General features: G+C 36.5%; 1 protein-coding gene across 1 annotated transcript in view; it reads right to left on the bottom strand.

The window, feature by feature from the left end:
- Window positions 1–271: 271 nt before the first annotated feature.
- LUZP2 (leucine zipper protein 2) overlaps window positions 272–17,334 on the bottom strand; it is a 205,511-nt gene continuing 188,448 nt past the window's right edge. Inside the window, exons 10-12 of the mRNA XM_059826019.1 lie at window positions 14,471–14,557; window positions 1,026–1,100; window positions 272–376 (exon numbers count right to left, since the gene is read on the bottom strand). Coding sequence (XP_059682002.1) covers window positions 272–376; window positions 1,026–1,100; window positions 14,471–14,557 — 267 coding nt within the window. The remainder of the gene's footprint in view (window positions 377–1,025; window positions 1,101–14,470; window positions 14,558–17,334) is intronic.

The raw sequence follows: 17,334 nt of genomic DNA, 5'->3' as shown, positions 1-17,334 counted from the left end.
TACTGTTGACAAAGAAACTCATAGTATGCAGTTACTGATCAGGTAGAACAAGAGTTTGAAAACTGGACTGTATTACAAAGCATTTCCTCAAACACCCATTTTGGATTATTGCTGAAAGGTACTAGTTGGTCTATTCTAGACTAATTTACAAACATTGATAAAAGAGTGAAAAATGCATGCTTTAGAAACCTGGTACATTTCATGCCTCTGGACTAAAAAGAACATGAAGATGGAAGCAAGTGATGGGCATTTTAATGTAGATTAGTAGTGCTTAGAGTTTTTTTTCTTTTGTACTAACAGACTCTTCAAATTTTTTCTCATTTCTTTCAGGTGATTTTTTATCTTCGGGTTTAGTCCACGGAGGGTTGTGCAACTTCTGTTGAAGGTGAAAATAGCATCGGTGTAAGCATTGCATACACGATATGCACATACATAAGCAAATAAAAAAGTATGTTAAAAATCCATGGCAATAGTGCACACAGAGCTGTATTTTTGTTAAACTGATGTACTAGTCTTAAACTACTATAACAAAATATGATATTCATCAACTGCATCTAGAAAAGGATTCTGTTCTCTACTAAAGGAACAACCTTTGACAGTGCAAAACCATACAAGTCTGATGCTGCTTTATAATCACGGTGATTTTTACCTCTCTTGGTCTATCAAAGGAAGAGCTTAGATGTACAACTTTTCCGTTGGTAACATGGCTGAATACAGCTTCACATAATTGCAAGTATATAATTATTTCGGAAATCTTTCCCTTCTCCTGTTCACAGTGCTATGGGCATCGTGTTATCAAATTAAGTTGACTACTAGGATAGTCCTACTAGGAAGTTTTGCAAGTTATTACCAACCAAGAGCCATTTTGAACAGATGAATTCAAAGCAGGTGCAGTGAAAGTCTGAACTGAGTAAGCAGTTCTCTCTCAAAAGCATTACCGTGGAATGCATAAACATACTTCAAGTACTCGCATGCTGTACAAGACATATTAATCAAAACCCGAGAACTTCTCAGAAACAGAATACCTGAAAGCTTGTCTCTGTCTCTGTCTTCAAACGAGATGTTGAATTATTGAGATTCCCCAAACATGTCTTGCCAACCTGAAAATACAAATGACAGAGACAACTATTCTGCATTTTTTCCTAAAATATTGATGGCTTTCCTAAACAAAAAAACAAAAAAACAAAAACAAACAAACAAACAAAAAAATCAGTGGCTTTTTTTAGCCTAGTTGTTAAGATGGAACGAAACAAAGTTTTCATAGTTAAGAGAATCCCATACTCCCATCATCCCTATAATAGTCTAATGTGGCCGCAAGTTTAACAACTTAACACTTTCTAGCTTCTTTTTCTTCATGTTTAAATCTCATCACAAATAGTGAAGTTTATTCCTACAGCAGTCCCATGGAATGGATAAGTATCTATAATTGCCTGTTATGCGTGAGGAAACACCAACAAACAGCTGAAAAATAGCACTACAGTTAGGACTTCTCTATTACTAGTCTCTTGTCTAAACTGCTAGATCTCTTAGGTATAACAATCCCTGAGCGGGGATATGCATAGTAATTCCCTGAATGGGGAAGTCAGGTGACTCTCAAGGTATGGGAAAACTTGTTAGATTCATCATTGTCATTTTATTCCAGCAATAATGTAATTTCCTTTGCCAATATGCTTCTTAATATCAGGGAAAACAGAATTGAACAGCATAAATAAAATTAAGTGCACAGTAGATTTTTGAACCAGAGATCTTGTGTTACGAGTCTTAAGTAGAGATTTATCCAGCACTGAAATTTCACTGTAATTAAATTAAAAGTCCCTTCAGGAGTGGGATTAATGATGCCATAGACGAAGAAATTAAAATGGGAAATACAGTAAAATATTGATAATCTTTGGTCATTACTTTAAATTGTCTTCACATTGGAATTTCTCTACTTGTTTTGCTATTAAAACTGACACATTTAAATGGAGTGAAAATAAATGAGGGTTTTTTTAAAGTTTTAAGTCATCAAGACTCTTTCTAACATAACAGTAATTTTGTTTATTTTACATTTTAACATATCTCTTCCTCTGAAATATTTCCTGTTTAGCATAGGCCCTTAAAGATTTCAGAAGCTAATTTAAGCCTAGATAGAATATTTTTTTACACATTAGACATAATCCAACATATTAATGAAAAAAGGTGAAAAAATCGTTAGTATATGGACAGGAGCTTTGCTCATAGGAATATGAATGCAAACATGCCTTCAACAAGAAACTCCCAATAATAGCCACTACAAGGTTCGCTGGCATTTCTGCAACTGGTTTTTTTTTTATGTTATGGTTGATAACATTGGTCTAGGATAGAATAAGCTATTTGTGTCTAGGGGAGCAAGGGAATCACGAGCAAAAAGAGGGAAAAAAATCTCTAAATTATATGTTTCGAGGCATTTTTTTGGACTGACTTTCTTTAAAAAATGGAAAGTAAACCTGAAATCATCCTATAGCAGCTCAAATTGCAACACGATAAAAATTACCTCACTCAGCAGAGAACAATGAAAATGAACACCCTAACATGCAAATTATATCAAGAAATTTTATAAATATCCTTTCAGTAGATATGACATTAGATTGGAGTTAATTAAAAAGTAAGAGATTGACAAGGGGGAAGAAAATTCATTAAGTTTTTGCACTTGAGAAATTCTGACAGCCCCTTGCCTGTAACAAAGTTCATCTACGAACAGGTGTGAATACGAAAATGAAACATGTTATTAAGAAAACGACTTGGAGAAGGGACAGCTGCCTCCCTCCTGAAAGCCTGGCAGTGGTACTGCCAAGGATTTTATAGTACTTCAGGGGGGTTTTAGTCATGTTTCGGCTACTGAAGAGAGCCTCTGAGATGGTGCAATTGAAGCAATTGATGGTGAGGACACCTTTTCAAATTTTTGCCACTATACACAATAGCTAATAAAAGTTGGATTAATATTAAGTAATAGGGAATAATCAGTGTAGTATTGACAAAAAGGAAAATCTATTCATAAAGCACCTACTCCTCCTTTTACGAAAAAAATGAAGTAACAACAGGTGGTTTATGTTCTAGATAAAGACTAAACAAAGAGATAACAAAGAGTAGAAATTTTTAATAAATTTTTAGTACTTCAAACTTAAAAGTGTGGTCCTGGCAGAAATCTATTTAAAATATTTACCAGTGAGCTAGGTAAGAAAAAGTGTTTTCAGCTTAGTCATGTTTAGAAAAATTTGAGGGTTTGAAAGACTTCTAGGTGAGCAGCTTGAGGACAAAAGATGTTATAGTTCAAAAAAGGAACAGCATTTCAGGTTGTGTAATGAAGAAGACAGAAATAACACTAATGAAATATATCATGATTTAAAAATCCATAATTTACTCTAACTATACATACTAAAAAAAAATACAGGTAACCTATTTCACCAAGACAATACACAGGAGATAGGAATCCAAAAATATTAATTGAAATTAATAAAAATATAGGTAAATCATTTAAGACATATACAAAAGAAGAAAAAAAAATGGTTGCCTTAGAGAAAATAAAAGTTGATGGTGAAAATGCTTTATAAGTGACTAATCTTTCATACTCTTTTCATAGACCAGATAACAAAGGTCATCTGTGTAGGAAAACAGAATTAAAGATCTATGTCTGTAGTATTTCATATTTGTTCACTCACAGCTCTTTTCCTTTTTAGTAACACACCATAGGGATCACTGGTGGAGAAAGATAGTAGAATGGGACATTTTTCTATACAAAGCAACTCTTATGTCTTTATGTTTTTAAAGCATAAAGCATTCATTATTGATTCCTTGTCACAGTGAAACCGTGCATATCATTAACTACTAAATTACAGATCGAACAACCGTGCTGACTTTCAATATGCCATCAGTCAACAGCAGTTCAATAGCCCGAACTGTAACCAGTCACCGTGGCTGAGCTGCGTACGTCCACTGGCCCTTGGCTTGAAGTCAGTTCACTTCCTAAAGCTGAGACAGACGGGTATAGCAGCATCTTGGGCTATAAATGTAAACTGAGTTTAATACAACCTAAACTGAATCCCCTACATATACACCTTCATGCATATATACAAACACATGCATATATATACATACACAAACACCTGTGTGTATATTTATATGCTTATATATACATACACACACAGATTGTGTGTATATATGTGCACTTCTATGTCTATATAAACACATAAATATAGAAACACACACACACATCCTTTACCTCAGCTAAAGACCACCTCAAACAAATGGGGAAATAGAAAACCAATGCACTAGAATACCTTTCACAGCCATGAGTGATGTACAGACAGAAAAAGCCAAATATTAAACTTTTTTTTTTTTGCTAGTTCCTTCTATGCCAAGTGGTGGAAAGATTGTTTTATTTGCTCTTCTGTGCGAGTCTCCTTCTGCCAGATTCACTCCTGTGAGAGGTACACTAATTACAAAAATACAGAATGATAGCTTGACACAGTGGAAACTAGCAAAAAGCAAAAATAATTGCTTTTGGAAAATAAAGGTGTTGAAATCTTGCCAGCGTGGTTTTTCTATTTTATTGAGATGAGATTTTAGAAGTGCCTGCTGGAAGAGACACTGGGATCTTGCCAAGCTTTGAAGCAAGATTTCAGCATATCAGGGACATGAAGGTGAACTCTTACCTGCGTGTTTCTCCCACAAGAGTGGGCATTCCCGCTGCCCTGTTTGGAGACGTGAGGGTGAGGATGGGGAGAGGAAGGGGAGGACGCCAGCTGTGAAAGCCTCTATGCAGGACACTTACTCACGCACAAACCCTCTAACGCTACGGAACAGAGCAGAGCACACCCTTACCCCTCGTAACCCCCCGTCTTCGCTCCTTGTGCCACCAGGCAGGAGGAAGCCTGGTACAGAACGATACCCGCCCCAACGTATCCTTGTACAGAGATACACACACCTGGGCAAAAAGCCGCTTTCCCCATTTCTCTCAGAGAAGAACAGTTGCTTTTCTTCCAAAGAAAGAACATTTTTTTGAAAGATTATTACTAGAAGAGCTAATAAAAATGCTAAGACTATAAGAAAAGACTAAAAACATCCAAGTAGAAACAACATCCAGAAGGTTAAAAAAAGAAAAAAAGGCAGGCAATACGTCCCAGAAAAAAGGTCCCAAGTCAGTCTTGTTAGTTTAATGCAACATTATTGACTCCTCTTGTACCATCATAACAAAGCAGGTTGTAATTTAAAATCTTGTCAGCACTACTTCAAGGATGCTCTGGTTTTCATGCCAAGTGTAACACGACATGTCAAAATATGGGCTGTTGTGCAGAAAGCTGTATGGAGAAGACTGGGAACATCACACAGAGTATGGAAGCGTTTTGTCTGCACATGATCTCTATCGGTCACAGGTAAGTTTTAAATCTGTGCTGGCTTCATGGGAGGGCAGGGAACAGGCACTACTCTTCTGTCACCATCTGAACAAGTCCCAGGTAATGCAACAGGCAGTGCAGTCTCCTAACTCAACCTCAGCATAATGATTTAAAGTTTGCAATAAATATGAAATAATTTTTTGCTTGTCTCCCTTCTCAGTGCTTCCAGAGAAGTTCAGCCAGGTTCATAAGCTACCTACCAAAAATTAAAAAAAAAAAAAAAAAAAAAAAGTAGAATTTCTGGTACCCAGGGGAAAATGAAGACACCATATATCTAGATGATTGCCCTTTGTCCCTCAGCTAATGTCTTTCCAGGGATCCAGAAGTGTAATATGTGACTCTAGGGTCAACATAATAATGCAACTTAGTAATGTTGGTTATTTTCTTGTTTGTGCCTGAAGTGACAGGTAGATAAAGAATACAAATCAAAAGGCAGAGGACATGGCAGAGGTGGACAAGACTAAATACCTGGGAAGCTATAATTTAAGGAGAAGATAATTCAACACACATGTTTTGATCTAGCTGAAAAACACTGGGTGACCAAAATCTTGCAACATTTTAAAAAGTGCAAATTATTGTTAGCATGTTGAAAAGATGTCTTATAGTGAACTTTCCATACAAGTTTATAAAAAATTCAGCATGCTGTTTTGCACTTATAAAACCAACAGCAAAAAAGCTTATAATATTCTCAAGTTCCATGTTCATTACCCAAGTTTATTCCCTGCCATTGGCATTTAGAACAAAACAGGCAGTTTGTCCTTAACTACGTTCCATGCTTTCTTCTGCCTTCCTTTAAGGAGCCTGAGGTTGGCAGTTTCAAAGAGAGTGGGGATGGTAGATTAACTCCTGGTCTCATTCAGAAGCACAATCGCCACGTTCCCTATATCAATACACTACTGCAATTCCAAATATTTCACAGAAAGCCCGTGTGATGTTACGGGCATTTAAAACACAGTGCAAGCTAAATGCAGTTTTACATTAAATTCTCAATTCTCCAATTTCTTGTTATACTTTAAACTGATGTTTTGGAGATTCAATTAATATTTGCTCTATTCATTGGCCACAAACAATGCTTACCTCCACAGGCTGGAAGAAGCATATGGACTATTTCATTGTTTTCCTCACGCGCCAAATCTTAACATTTATTAAAGCTTTAACTGCAACTGTCACATTTACAGGTTCATCCAAGATGAAGAGGGATTCTGCTACAGGTACTTTCTTCAGTTCCTAAAGACTTCTCAATCAAGTACATTTCGTCCTAGCTTCATTAGCATGTGCCCACACAAGCAACCCCCTTTTTCTAGATTCGGGAAGCAAACCTTCAATACTTTTAACCATAGCCAGTACTTATCCAAGTGCACGGTTATTAAGTAAATGATGACTAGTCCTTGAAGTAGTGTTAGGACTCACAGCGGTGAAACAAGACAGAAAGATGGATTTCTCCGAAGCTTAGAGTCCAGCCTTCTATCTTTTTTCCCCTTCGCCAATATTTCCTTATTTTAATAAAAATTATAATTTAATATGTTGTATATAACCATTAGTGACAGATTGCAGAATTCTACCCATGAATGACTTAATTTTACAGAATCATCTCTATATTTTATGTGGATGCGTTCTTTACCTTCCCATTAAATTGCTCTCACTGATATTTCCAGTATGTCAGCCATACGTTTTGTAATTATGGGAATATTTGTAAGACAAACATTATATTAATTAAATTACATACGCTGTATTTTTATCAAATATCATCAAGAAGGATCTAATGTTTGAACGCTCGACTTTAAAAGCTCTAACACACAGCAGTCAGAATTCCAAGTAGTAAAAGCTAAATGTTTCCCAAGGAAAAGACTTGGGGAAAAAGAAATTCTGGAAAGTTTTATTGAAGTATGTTTGATAGTTGGCCATGCCATTTCACTGTTTTCACTGTTATTAACTCTTTTCAAATTGCATAATTTCTTCTTAACATCTCCTTAAAATTTAGTTTGGCCAACATTTATAATTTTTATGACTCAGCACAACAGAAGACTTATTATGATTTTCTTCTACATGGTAGAGAAGCAGTTAGACCAAATTTACTTATGTTGAACGCTTGTTACTTGCTCTACATAAACTCTAAGAAACGCGTTAACCATCTATTTGTGTTTGTAAAATAAAATTTTCACAGAACAAGTGCATTTTGCCTTAGGCAATACATATTGTATATACAAGTTAAAAAAGATATATCTAGAACAGTGAGAAATTTAACAAGATAGGAAAATTGAGGTGGGGCATACGTCTTGAAAGACTGTGCCGCCTTTATCAGTTTAGCGTGCAGTTTGATTAACAAAGTATCTTTGTGTGAAATTCTGGTTATAAAATATGCAGCTTGATCAGTAAAGTATGCAAAATTTCAGAAGTTATGGTACTCAGTTCACCTAGTGAATTATACAGCAGAGCTGGAGAGGTTCACAGCTGGATGTATAAATTATAAAAGTGGATCAGCCAAGTGTGCACCTTCATTCAAAAAGAATTTTCAAAAACCAGTTAAAATTCAGCATGTCCCTTGGCTGTTAAACTATGCAATTTGATCCGCAAACTGCTGAACAATGTAACTAGAAGGGTATTCCACTGCATCAACGCAGCAAGTAAGAATTGGTTTTATTGCTCAAAATCATCCAACGCATCACAAGTGGACAGGAAATCAAGACGTTTAACTAAGTGATATTATATTCAGCTTTTACAGCTAGAAAATAATTCCGTCGCTGCTAAAGGCTATCATACAGATTTAGTAGACCAAACGTTGCAGCTTCAGCATTCCTTCACATCACTACAGACCTCCTTTTGGCTTCAGTGGGCACTAAAGCAGAAACGCGGGATGTTTGCAGAGTACGATGGAGGAGAAAGGACTGGCCTAGTTCTGAAGAAACTAAACCAGGTAGAGGAGAAAAGGATGGCACGATTAGATCAACTGACAAACTAGATATCTTAGTGAAAGTGGTACTCAGCTGTAGCATTGCTGCTGTCACAAGTCAGCGTCCTCAGCTCCACAAAGCCCTGGCTCTGCTATAGGCAAAAGGAGCATGACGATTTGTTCTCTTATGATGGCACAGTTTAGCTTAAATCAGCATAACTCGTGTAGCAGAAAAATGAGTTTAACACCACTGAATTTTGACGATGCTTGGATAAGATATCTCTTTGCAACTAGATTCAGATAAATTTGCATTTCCAGATCTTTCTGTATTTCTTGTATTATTGGTTCAAATGACCTGAAATCTTTCATAAACAAACTTGGTTAAAATTAGCTAAAACTTTCAAATTGTAACTAATTAAAAGTGAAAGAACGTAAATAATTCGTATTTCAAATAGGAAAAGGCTATATTTCCTCCTTAGACAAAAGCTACAAATTCTATCCAACTTTGCAATGAGTTTGATGTTTGAATTGTTATTAAACCCTACTTTGCCAATAATCGTGTGTGCCTGTTGGTCTACTATATGTGCTGCAGACCTCTCATTTTAAGAGGGCTAAGTTCTACTTGTTCATATAACAAATTGTTACTACTTACAGTCCAGAATGACTAAAATTTTTTGGATCATGAGCTTTTAGCTCTTTACTACATGAAGTACACACTTCTCTGACATGTTTTTTTCCTTCTCACACCGAATAGGTATTTTCGGTTTTTTATATTTCTTCTCCCCACCCATAATACAAATTTTCCAGTTTCTGAAGTGATCTGTTACCAAACCGAGATTTTGAAAATGACAATATTGTGCTGCCACATAACAAACAGCTTCAGTGATATCAGCAGTCTGCAGGAAGTTACACCCACTGCTGAATGTGATTTGTTGTTTTATTCTTTTTTTCTCCTGTCACAATAATTCCCATACTTCCATGAAACATTTCCTTAATAGTTTGTTTTTACATTTACCATTTATATATAAGCAGAACAGATGACATTCTATTAAAACGTAATTCTGCAGCAGAAATAACATCATTAGCCAAGTTAGGGCCACAGTTTACTCGAGGACATGTTTTATCAGATCTGCTCATGAATTTATAACAGATCTGTATTTCAATCTCCTTTGGTACTCACTGTTTAGAAGAAAGATACGGAGCAAGATGTATGTGAAGTGTGCATATAGGTTTTCGTAAGGCACCTCTGCAGTTCTTTATATCCCTCTCCTATTTTAGAGCACAGTGTACTGAGTGGATGGTTAAACTTAGATGATGTAATTTATTACGGTCTTCACAGTCCTCATTTAGGGAACACAATTACCAAATTCACTTTAAGAATTTTATCAGGTTGAAATTTTTTTACAATTATGATTTCTTTTTTCTCTCATTAGTCCCTTGGGAAAGGGACGGGAGAGTACAATGTGATCAAAGCTCTGCAATTGAAACTGATAGAGAAAAATGAAGAAAAATGCTGTGGTTGCTTAGAAACACGTACAAGTTTTGCTCCAATACTCAGTGTCCTTTGTCACTGAATGATTAATGAACATGCAGTGTTTGTTTACTGCAGGAAATTAAGGCACTAAATAAAAGCACTATCGCTTTTGTTTATCAGAGAAGACTCTACAAGGACAGAGAGCAAGAAATCTAAGATGAGAACAGAGAACAAAGAATCACTTCATAAAATGTTTGATGTCTTAGCACTACCAAATAAGTGGTTTTAAATGTGTTACATGCATAAGAATTATTTGATATCAAAAAGGGACCAAGTACATTCTGGTGTAAAACCCAGAAAAAGCTCCTAAAAGCTTTTGGGAAGAGGGAAAATGGAAATGATACAGGGAAAAGAGCTCTGCAGAACTCCAGTCCTGCACAGAGACTCTCAGGAGCCAGTCATAGGGAAAACATCTCCAGACAAGACTAAGAAAAAATAGTATTGACAAGATTCCTCTGATAAAATAATAATAATCTAAATAATGGAAACTTTTAAAAGAAAACTGAAGTTAAGATTTTTTTAGTCTTTGACAAATTTCAGATGATTTGAAATAATCAAGACGTCGTATTACAGGATATCGTACCTACTTCTGGCTGCTACAGGTCCCATGTCAAATTTCATGGCAGCAAAGGTATGAGCAGTATCTAATTTCAAAATCAGCTGATATAACTTGGCCTGCCTGTATCCCGTTCGTAAAAAAAATTTCATTTGTATTCATTCCAGTGTAAACTACATTAATGACTATGAACATGCATAGAACTATAAAGAAAAAAATTGCAGTGGGATTACAAATTTGAGAGAGAGAGAAGGGTGCTTAGCCATACTGACTAAAAATATTGATTGAGACCAGCAACTCGCAATTTCCCTTTGTTTCTTGCCTTAAAAACTGAAACATTGCACATTCTTCTCTAGTCAGTCTTTACACTACAGTAATTCTTCCAAAACAGAAATCACATTTTTTTTTAATCAGAGACAATATCAAAGGATCTTTGCAAAGCTCTGGGAAAGTCTTGCTGCACTATTAGGTTTCTAAGCAACACCTTAGTTATAAGCATATTCATTAAGGTCCTAGTCTTTTATCTTGACATCAACCTTCATTTATTTTTCTTAATCAAATGGCACATGAGAAGCTGTCATCCAGCCTATACGTCCCTCATTGGGAGTTTAGCAGCTGTAAAAACTTCTGATAAAAACACACACAACCAAAGAATGATAAAATTAGGAGAAAAATTCTAATATATTCCCAAGTCTGGAATTTTCTCAAAGTGATAGTAATCACAGATACAAGTCACAGCTTTGTACTATTGAAGTAATACGAACCTTGAGGAAAATAAATTGCTTCTAGTTCTTTCAGGATTGAAGGTGATATATCTAAAGTCATCATGTAAGGGTTAATTGTGGAAAGAGACATTTTTATTTCATTTCTCATAACTAATTAGTTTGAATTCTTCCTTGTCTCTAAATATGTATATATTTGTTAACGTAAGATATGAAAAATAGTAATAAAATGTGGGAAGAGGTTGCTACTCCAATGTCATCTTCTGCACTGTTTTTATGTCCCATGCAGCCCATGTTCAGATGGACAGTGTGTGTAAGAGAAAGAAAAAAGTTTCATCTTAAACAACAACTGGGAAAATCACTCATTCCTGTGAGCAACCCACAGGACAATAAGTGGTCGAGGTAGGTCCTTAGACTTGTAAAATAGTTGGAACAGTTGTGGAAAACATATTTTAATGCTTTAGTTCTCTATTTCACTTCCTCTTTTTAATCTATCCTTACAAGAAAACTTCCCAGTTTTCATTCTTCAAGTTTGTCCGGTATTTAAAGTGAAATTAGGCCATTCTGACAAAACAAGATGTTTGATTCGCCCGTGACAGGCTCCAAATGAGTGGTTGTTGAAAACTCAAGTGTGGAATCCTGGGAGCGCAGACGGATTTCTCATAAAACATCACGGGTCAGCGTGGGGATGGTAGCATAGAAAGGGAGAAAATTCTCCAAGAATTATGTAATGCCCCTCTGGCAAGAAAATCCAGTACGTTGAGTGCAGCCACAATCTGAAAATAAGTATTTCTCTAAAATGTTATGTATATTGTATATTACCTGAGCTATATTTGTAGATCTACTATTGCACTTTTAGACCAGACTGTTGCAATTTGTCCTGCATGCTGCTTCACTATGTAGGCTACTACTCTTCAAGATAGCTCCTGGTTGTGTATCACTCCTGGAATTCTCTTTGAATCACACCAATCAATTGTTTTCATATTAACAAAAAACAAACCAAACAACTTTTATTTCCAATTGAACATGGAAATAAATAAAAAAAAGATATACCTTAAAAGTCCCACTTAATGGAAAGAGAACGAGTCTTCCCGTATCTGGAAGTTTTTTAATTGCACTGGAGATTCTCCTTCTGATTGGGATAAAGACCACACTATTTATGGCTTCCTTGCTTGGGGCTGTGGCTGTCCTAACAGTCTGTTTTGTAACTTGGCTCTCAAAACCATTCCTTCAACGAACACTGAAAGCACAACACAGTGAAATCTTTGCGTATTAGTGTGAATCCTAGATTGATTTTTTATAACGTGAACACAATGGAACTATGAATATTACATAATACCCATTTTTTAGCTGGAAAATTAATTTATAGGAGCAACATGTTTAAAAGCAAGATAAGACTGATAAAACCATTGCCTGCTTAATTTTCCAGTAAGGAACATTATCTAGCAAGGCACAGTGAATTTGAATACCCCTACGGTATGCTTTCTCTAATTTTACTACTTTTTCCTCCACACAGGAGCTTTTGTCAAATAGAGACTTAACAAACCTTAAAGATTTAAAATTTAAAGGAAATGTGGGTCCCATAGAATATAGAATTGGTCTTAAAATACGATAATTGAGAGATTAAATGATATAAAACTTAATCTTATTACTCAAATTTAGATATATAGCCTAATTTATTTTCCTTTGAATTATAATGCTACTTAGACAAAGGCAGGGAATAGGGTTAGATTTTAATTTAACTTGACTAATGAAAAATAGTTCGACTCCTCGAGACTTCTAATTCCAGTTGGAGTCATCATCTGCTTTCTTAGACAAATTTTTTGTACCAAGCAGCATACCACGCTGACTAAATGGCTAAAAATAGTAGCACAAAAAGCAGACACCCCCCCAATCGAAATAACTAAATGTCTGATTTTATGGAAAAATGCATCTTTTAGGTGTCTTTCATTGTATTACTTGCTACAGAAATTAAATACTCTCTTGATGTATGAAACGTGTTAACAAGGTTTTTTTTGCTCTCTTCTTTAACGTATTCCGTTCTGTAAAAAAAAGTTTCTCGAACCTCTTCCCACAAATATTCAGCCTAAATAAAGTCAGCCTCTACCTAAGGTGACCTATATTCCCTCCAACTTTCCATAACTTTCCCAGGTGGCAACCGACCTCTAGTCATAATCTAAATGGAGTTCACTCCGACTTCAGAATTTTACGTCTTATTCTTTCTTCTCCTTCAATTTTTTTTTACTAAGAAATGAAGTTTCCTTCAACTTTAGACATTAAGAAAGGTGCAACAGCAGGTCATGCACTCTTCTCCTGGATACACAATTTCTCCTTGTCTCTGCCCCTCTAGTGAATTCAGCAAGGGGAAGCCACTTATAACTGATAATTAATAAAACTAATAACACGTTTATATATATACAGCTTTTTACAAATTGTTGGATACTGAATTATTTAAAATTTGTTTTCCAAACTTTTCATCAGATTGCTACACATTGCTGTGAGCGCTACCAGCAAGCTACCCAGTTACCTCCAGAGGAGTTTGTTCTATTTGGAGGTAGGTAACGTGTTCAGCAGTTCATTCAAGAGCCGCCGTGACAGGCTTTTTCCTGCCGTCTTCTATATTTCACCCACAAATTAGTCAAGGTAGCGCTAACTTTTTGGACTGTTGAGCAACCAATACACTCTCTCAACAAATTTTGTCTCGCTCATTCTTTCTGTTTTTTCCTGGTTTATTTGTTCCGTTATAATTGCAGCCATATCACATGCCTTTGGGATTTCTGCTAACAGCTCCCACCATGCTGTCTGAAGGAGAGTTTTGCCTCAGCAAAAGCAGCAGACTTAGCTTTCTGGCAGACGTGCCATAAGAAAAACACAGCTTGCGGCTTTCCTAGACTGGCAGCGGATGAGATTACATTCTTTCAACTATTACACTGTCACCTCTTACATCTCCCCAAAGGTTTTGTTTTATCAAATGAAGCATCTGTGACAGCTGTGCCTGATTATTAGTGGAAACAATACGTAAACAAGGTTCTGCATCTCGCTGTAATGCAGCAGCTCTTCAACCAGGAACAAGCCTATTCTTGAAACGGTTAAACATCAACTCATGTCTTTTCCACTGCCCTTCTTCCCACAACAGCTCGACAAGTTCTATTAAGAAAGAAACCCAGAGCGTATACCTGCATAGATTGACAGCGAAGAGCATTTGCTCCTCAGCGCTCTAATGCAGAATATAGCTGGCTTATAAAATATGTGTACCAGCTTGACTAGGAAAAGTCAGTCACGTGGATAATCGCCTAAGGCAGGAAAGTTTTTGTACAATCTAGATTAGACCCTGATTTCTACGGGAGCTAAGCTTACATCTTGCGAATCGCACTCCTGGATGCTCCGATTTTCCTCCTTTCTTGAGGCCACATGAAGATTCTCTTTCTCCGCTGAGGCATTTCGCTGGATGTGGGAAAAAAGAAAAAAAGATAAAATAAACAGTCAATACAGATAAAATTTCAGAAGAGTCACATCTGAAAAATCAGGATAACAACAAGAAACCAAGAGGTCAGATATTGCAAAGTGTTCATTACTTTATACACTGCATTTTCAGCAAATTTTGTAAAGGGAATGTTTTAATATTTATTCTCATTAAAGCACTCCCTTCTAAAGGATTACTTTCATATCAAGACTTCCTACCTGAAAACCGACCACACAAAAATGACTTGATGGTGTATTTTTTTGGTATGTTAAGCAAAAACAAATGAAGTACAAATTAAACTACGTTTTCTTTTGTGCAAGGATTTGGATGGGTGGTAAAGAAGGAAAAGAAAGCCTTTTCAAAACTCATATTTCTCTGACTCTTGTGGGTTCTGGGAAAGATCTAGGCCCTGAGCTGAAGCTGGTTATGAACTGCTTTAGCTTACTTCAGCTGTCTACAGTCTCTCCCTGCAGGGACCTCACGTCATTGCGAGCTGGCAAAATGTGTTCCATCTCATGCCTTTCACTTACCTCCTTACACTCAAAACGGACTGCAATACGGGACAGTTACTCTACAGTCCAGGCTATCACTTTCTATATGCAGTGAATTTCCTTCCACTGAAATACTGGACGTTTAAGGCATGTTTTTCCATATTTCTTGCAACTTTTAAGATTCAAAGCGACGTGAACAAGAAGAATATGCACCACTTTTTTTATATAGAGCTTGCACTGTATTTATACCTCAGTATTTTTTAATTTAGCTTGATAACGTCACAATTTTGCGGCCTTAAATACTAGACCATGGCATAACATGACAAGGAATTATTTCGAAAAGAAATGATCCATAAAATCTGGGAAATGTGTTCCTAAATTAACTGGATATCCTGATACAAGTGTCATTGCCTGTACACCACAACTGCATATGCTGCTGAGACATAAAAGTAACTAAACCAGCTGGATGCACCATAATGTGCTGATAGTCACGAGATGATCGTTATGACCACCTTGTTATTCTTAGTTCCGCAGAATTATTTGTTCAAAAAGCATTTATCTTCCAGCGTCTAATTCAAAGTCCACTGAAATTCATGGAAGGAATGTAAGTGACGGAAGGTTTAGAAGTGTTTCCAAAATATACGTTTGCTAAAAAAACCTCAAAACAACAAAACCCCCAAATCCCAAATCAAAACGTAATGACTTATTCTTAGTCTGAGACAATATATTCCCAGAAAGTGATCAAATTTCAAATATAGCATTGATGAGCCTCTCTTTTTGTTTTACGTTTCGGATCAGGAAGAGTTTGTAACTATCCTTAGGGATTTGGCTTCCATCAAATTGTCTGCAAGACACCTTGAAACTCTTCAGGGAATGAGGACAGGGAACATATCGAACTAATTCCTCTGCAAAGAAAACTTAGACCTTCAGACATAGTTTTAAAAGCTTGAACTGTCCTTTTCTCATGTCACTTATACTGCATTGAATTACTAATGAATAGAAAGTTTTCAGAAATGATGGAGAACAGGAGAGAACAGACCTAGCTGGTTTGCAAGATAGTCTCCGTTTAACAGAGACTCCTCCCCTTCAGGGAGGAATCGTTCGTTTTATGGACCAATTGACTACTAAAGAAAGTGATGAGGAGGTGAACAGATTAAAAAGACCAATATAAATAATTGTTTTGTTAAATAATGAATGTCATTTCATACCTGTATTGAGTGATTTGCCTGTTTGGACTGAAAGAATTATTACAGTTTTGCAAACTTAAATTTCTTCCCATTGAATAAGAGGGGCATATGTACAGTGAATGATAGTACACACGTTCACCTGATTTCTTGACTACTTGAAACAGTAAATCCACATGGGATGCCAAGAAAACCAGCCAGCTTGAAGCCTTATTAACTCAGGAGAATAAATGTCTGTGCAGAGTACCTCCAGTTTCAGAATTTGATTCCTGCTCAAGATTGTACCTTAGCAAATTCTGCACGCAGCACATATACCCAATTTCTCAGCATGTTGTACTCATTTGTACAGAACAAGAGGAAGTTTTGAATATTTAGGTGAGGCTGTCATCAAGAAAACACTTTCCCAGTGCCACGTTTTCAAATGCTTACAGCTTTTCCTACCTCTAGGAAAATGGAAAACAGGAAAATTTCCAATTCTCATCCTCTTTAATATTCAAGAGAGTCAAGTGCAATATAATACCCTAGAAGTCCCCCCCTTTTTTCTCTCCCAAAACCAAATATAACATTTTTCAAGGTGTTTCAGTTTTCATACAATTGCCTTAACCAGTAGGATCAGATTCTGCAACAGCCTTTAAAAATCACTTGCCACAGCTGCACTGCTCAGACGCTAGCCAAGCTAGGGAGCAGCGACGGGTCTGCTTCATTCCCTGGCTGGTTTTTAACTGATAAACATTGCATCACTTCAGCTATGGCACAACCATCATCTCCAATTATTGTTCATATTGTTACCCTAAGGTGACATTGATCTGCACGTCTTGAGTTCTAGTTTAAAACCCCACCGCTCTTCTTGCAGCGGCCAAAGGAGGACAGCGAAACAGAGGACAAGAAGGTTTCTCGCCAGGCCACGGCTGGGTCACGAGTTCTGTCAGGCTGATGGCTGATTTCACTTCTGGCCTTCTGGCCAGAACGCCACAGGGCTTTCTTGCATCTTACGCAGGTGCTTTTAACCTGTAACATTTTGATACTAAGACTGACTTCTTACATACAAAAAACCAAACCAAAATGAAACAAAAAAACCCCAAC

The sequence above is a fragment of the Gavia stellata genome, chromosome 17, assembly GCF_030936135.1.
Source record: "Gavia stellata isolate bGavSte3 chromosome 17, bGavSte3.hap2, whole genome shotgun sequence".
Lineage (NCBI taxonomy): Eukaryota > Metazoa > Chordata > Aves > Gaviiformes > Gaviidae > Gavia > Gavia stellata.
Note: the sequence above shows the minus strand (reverse complement) of the source record. Positions and strands in the feature narration are given on the sequence as shown.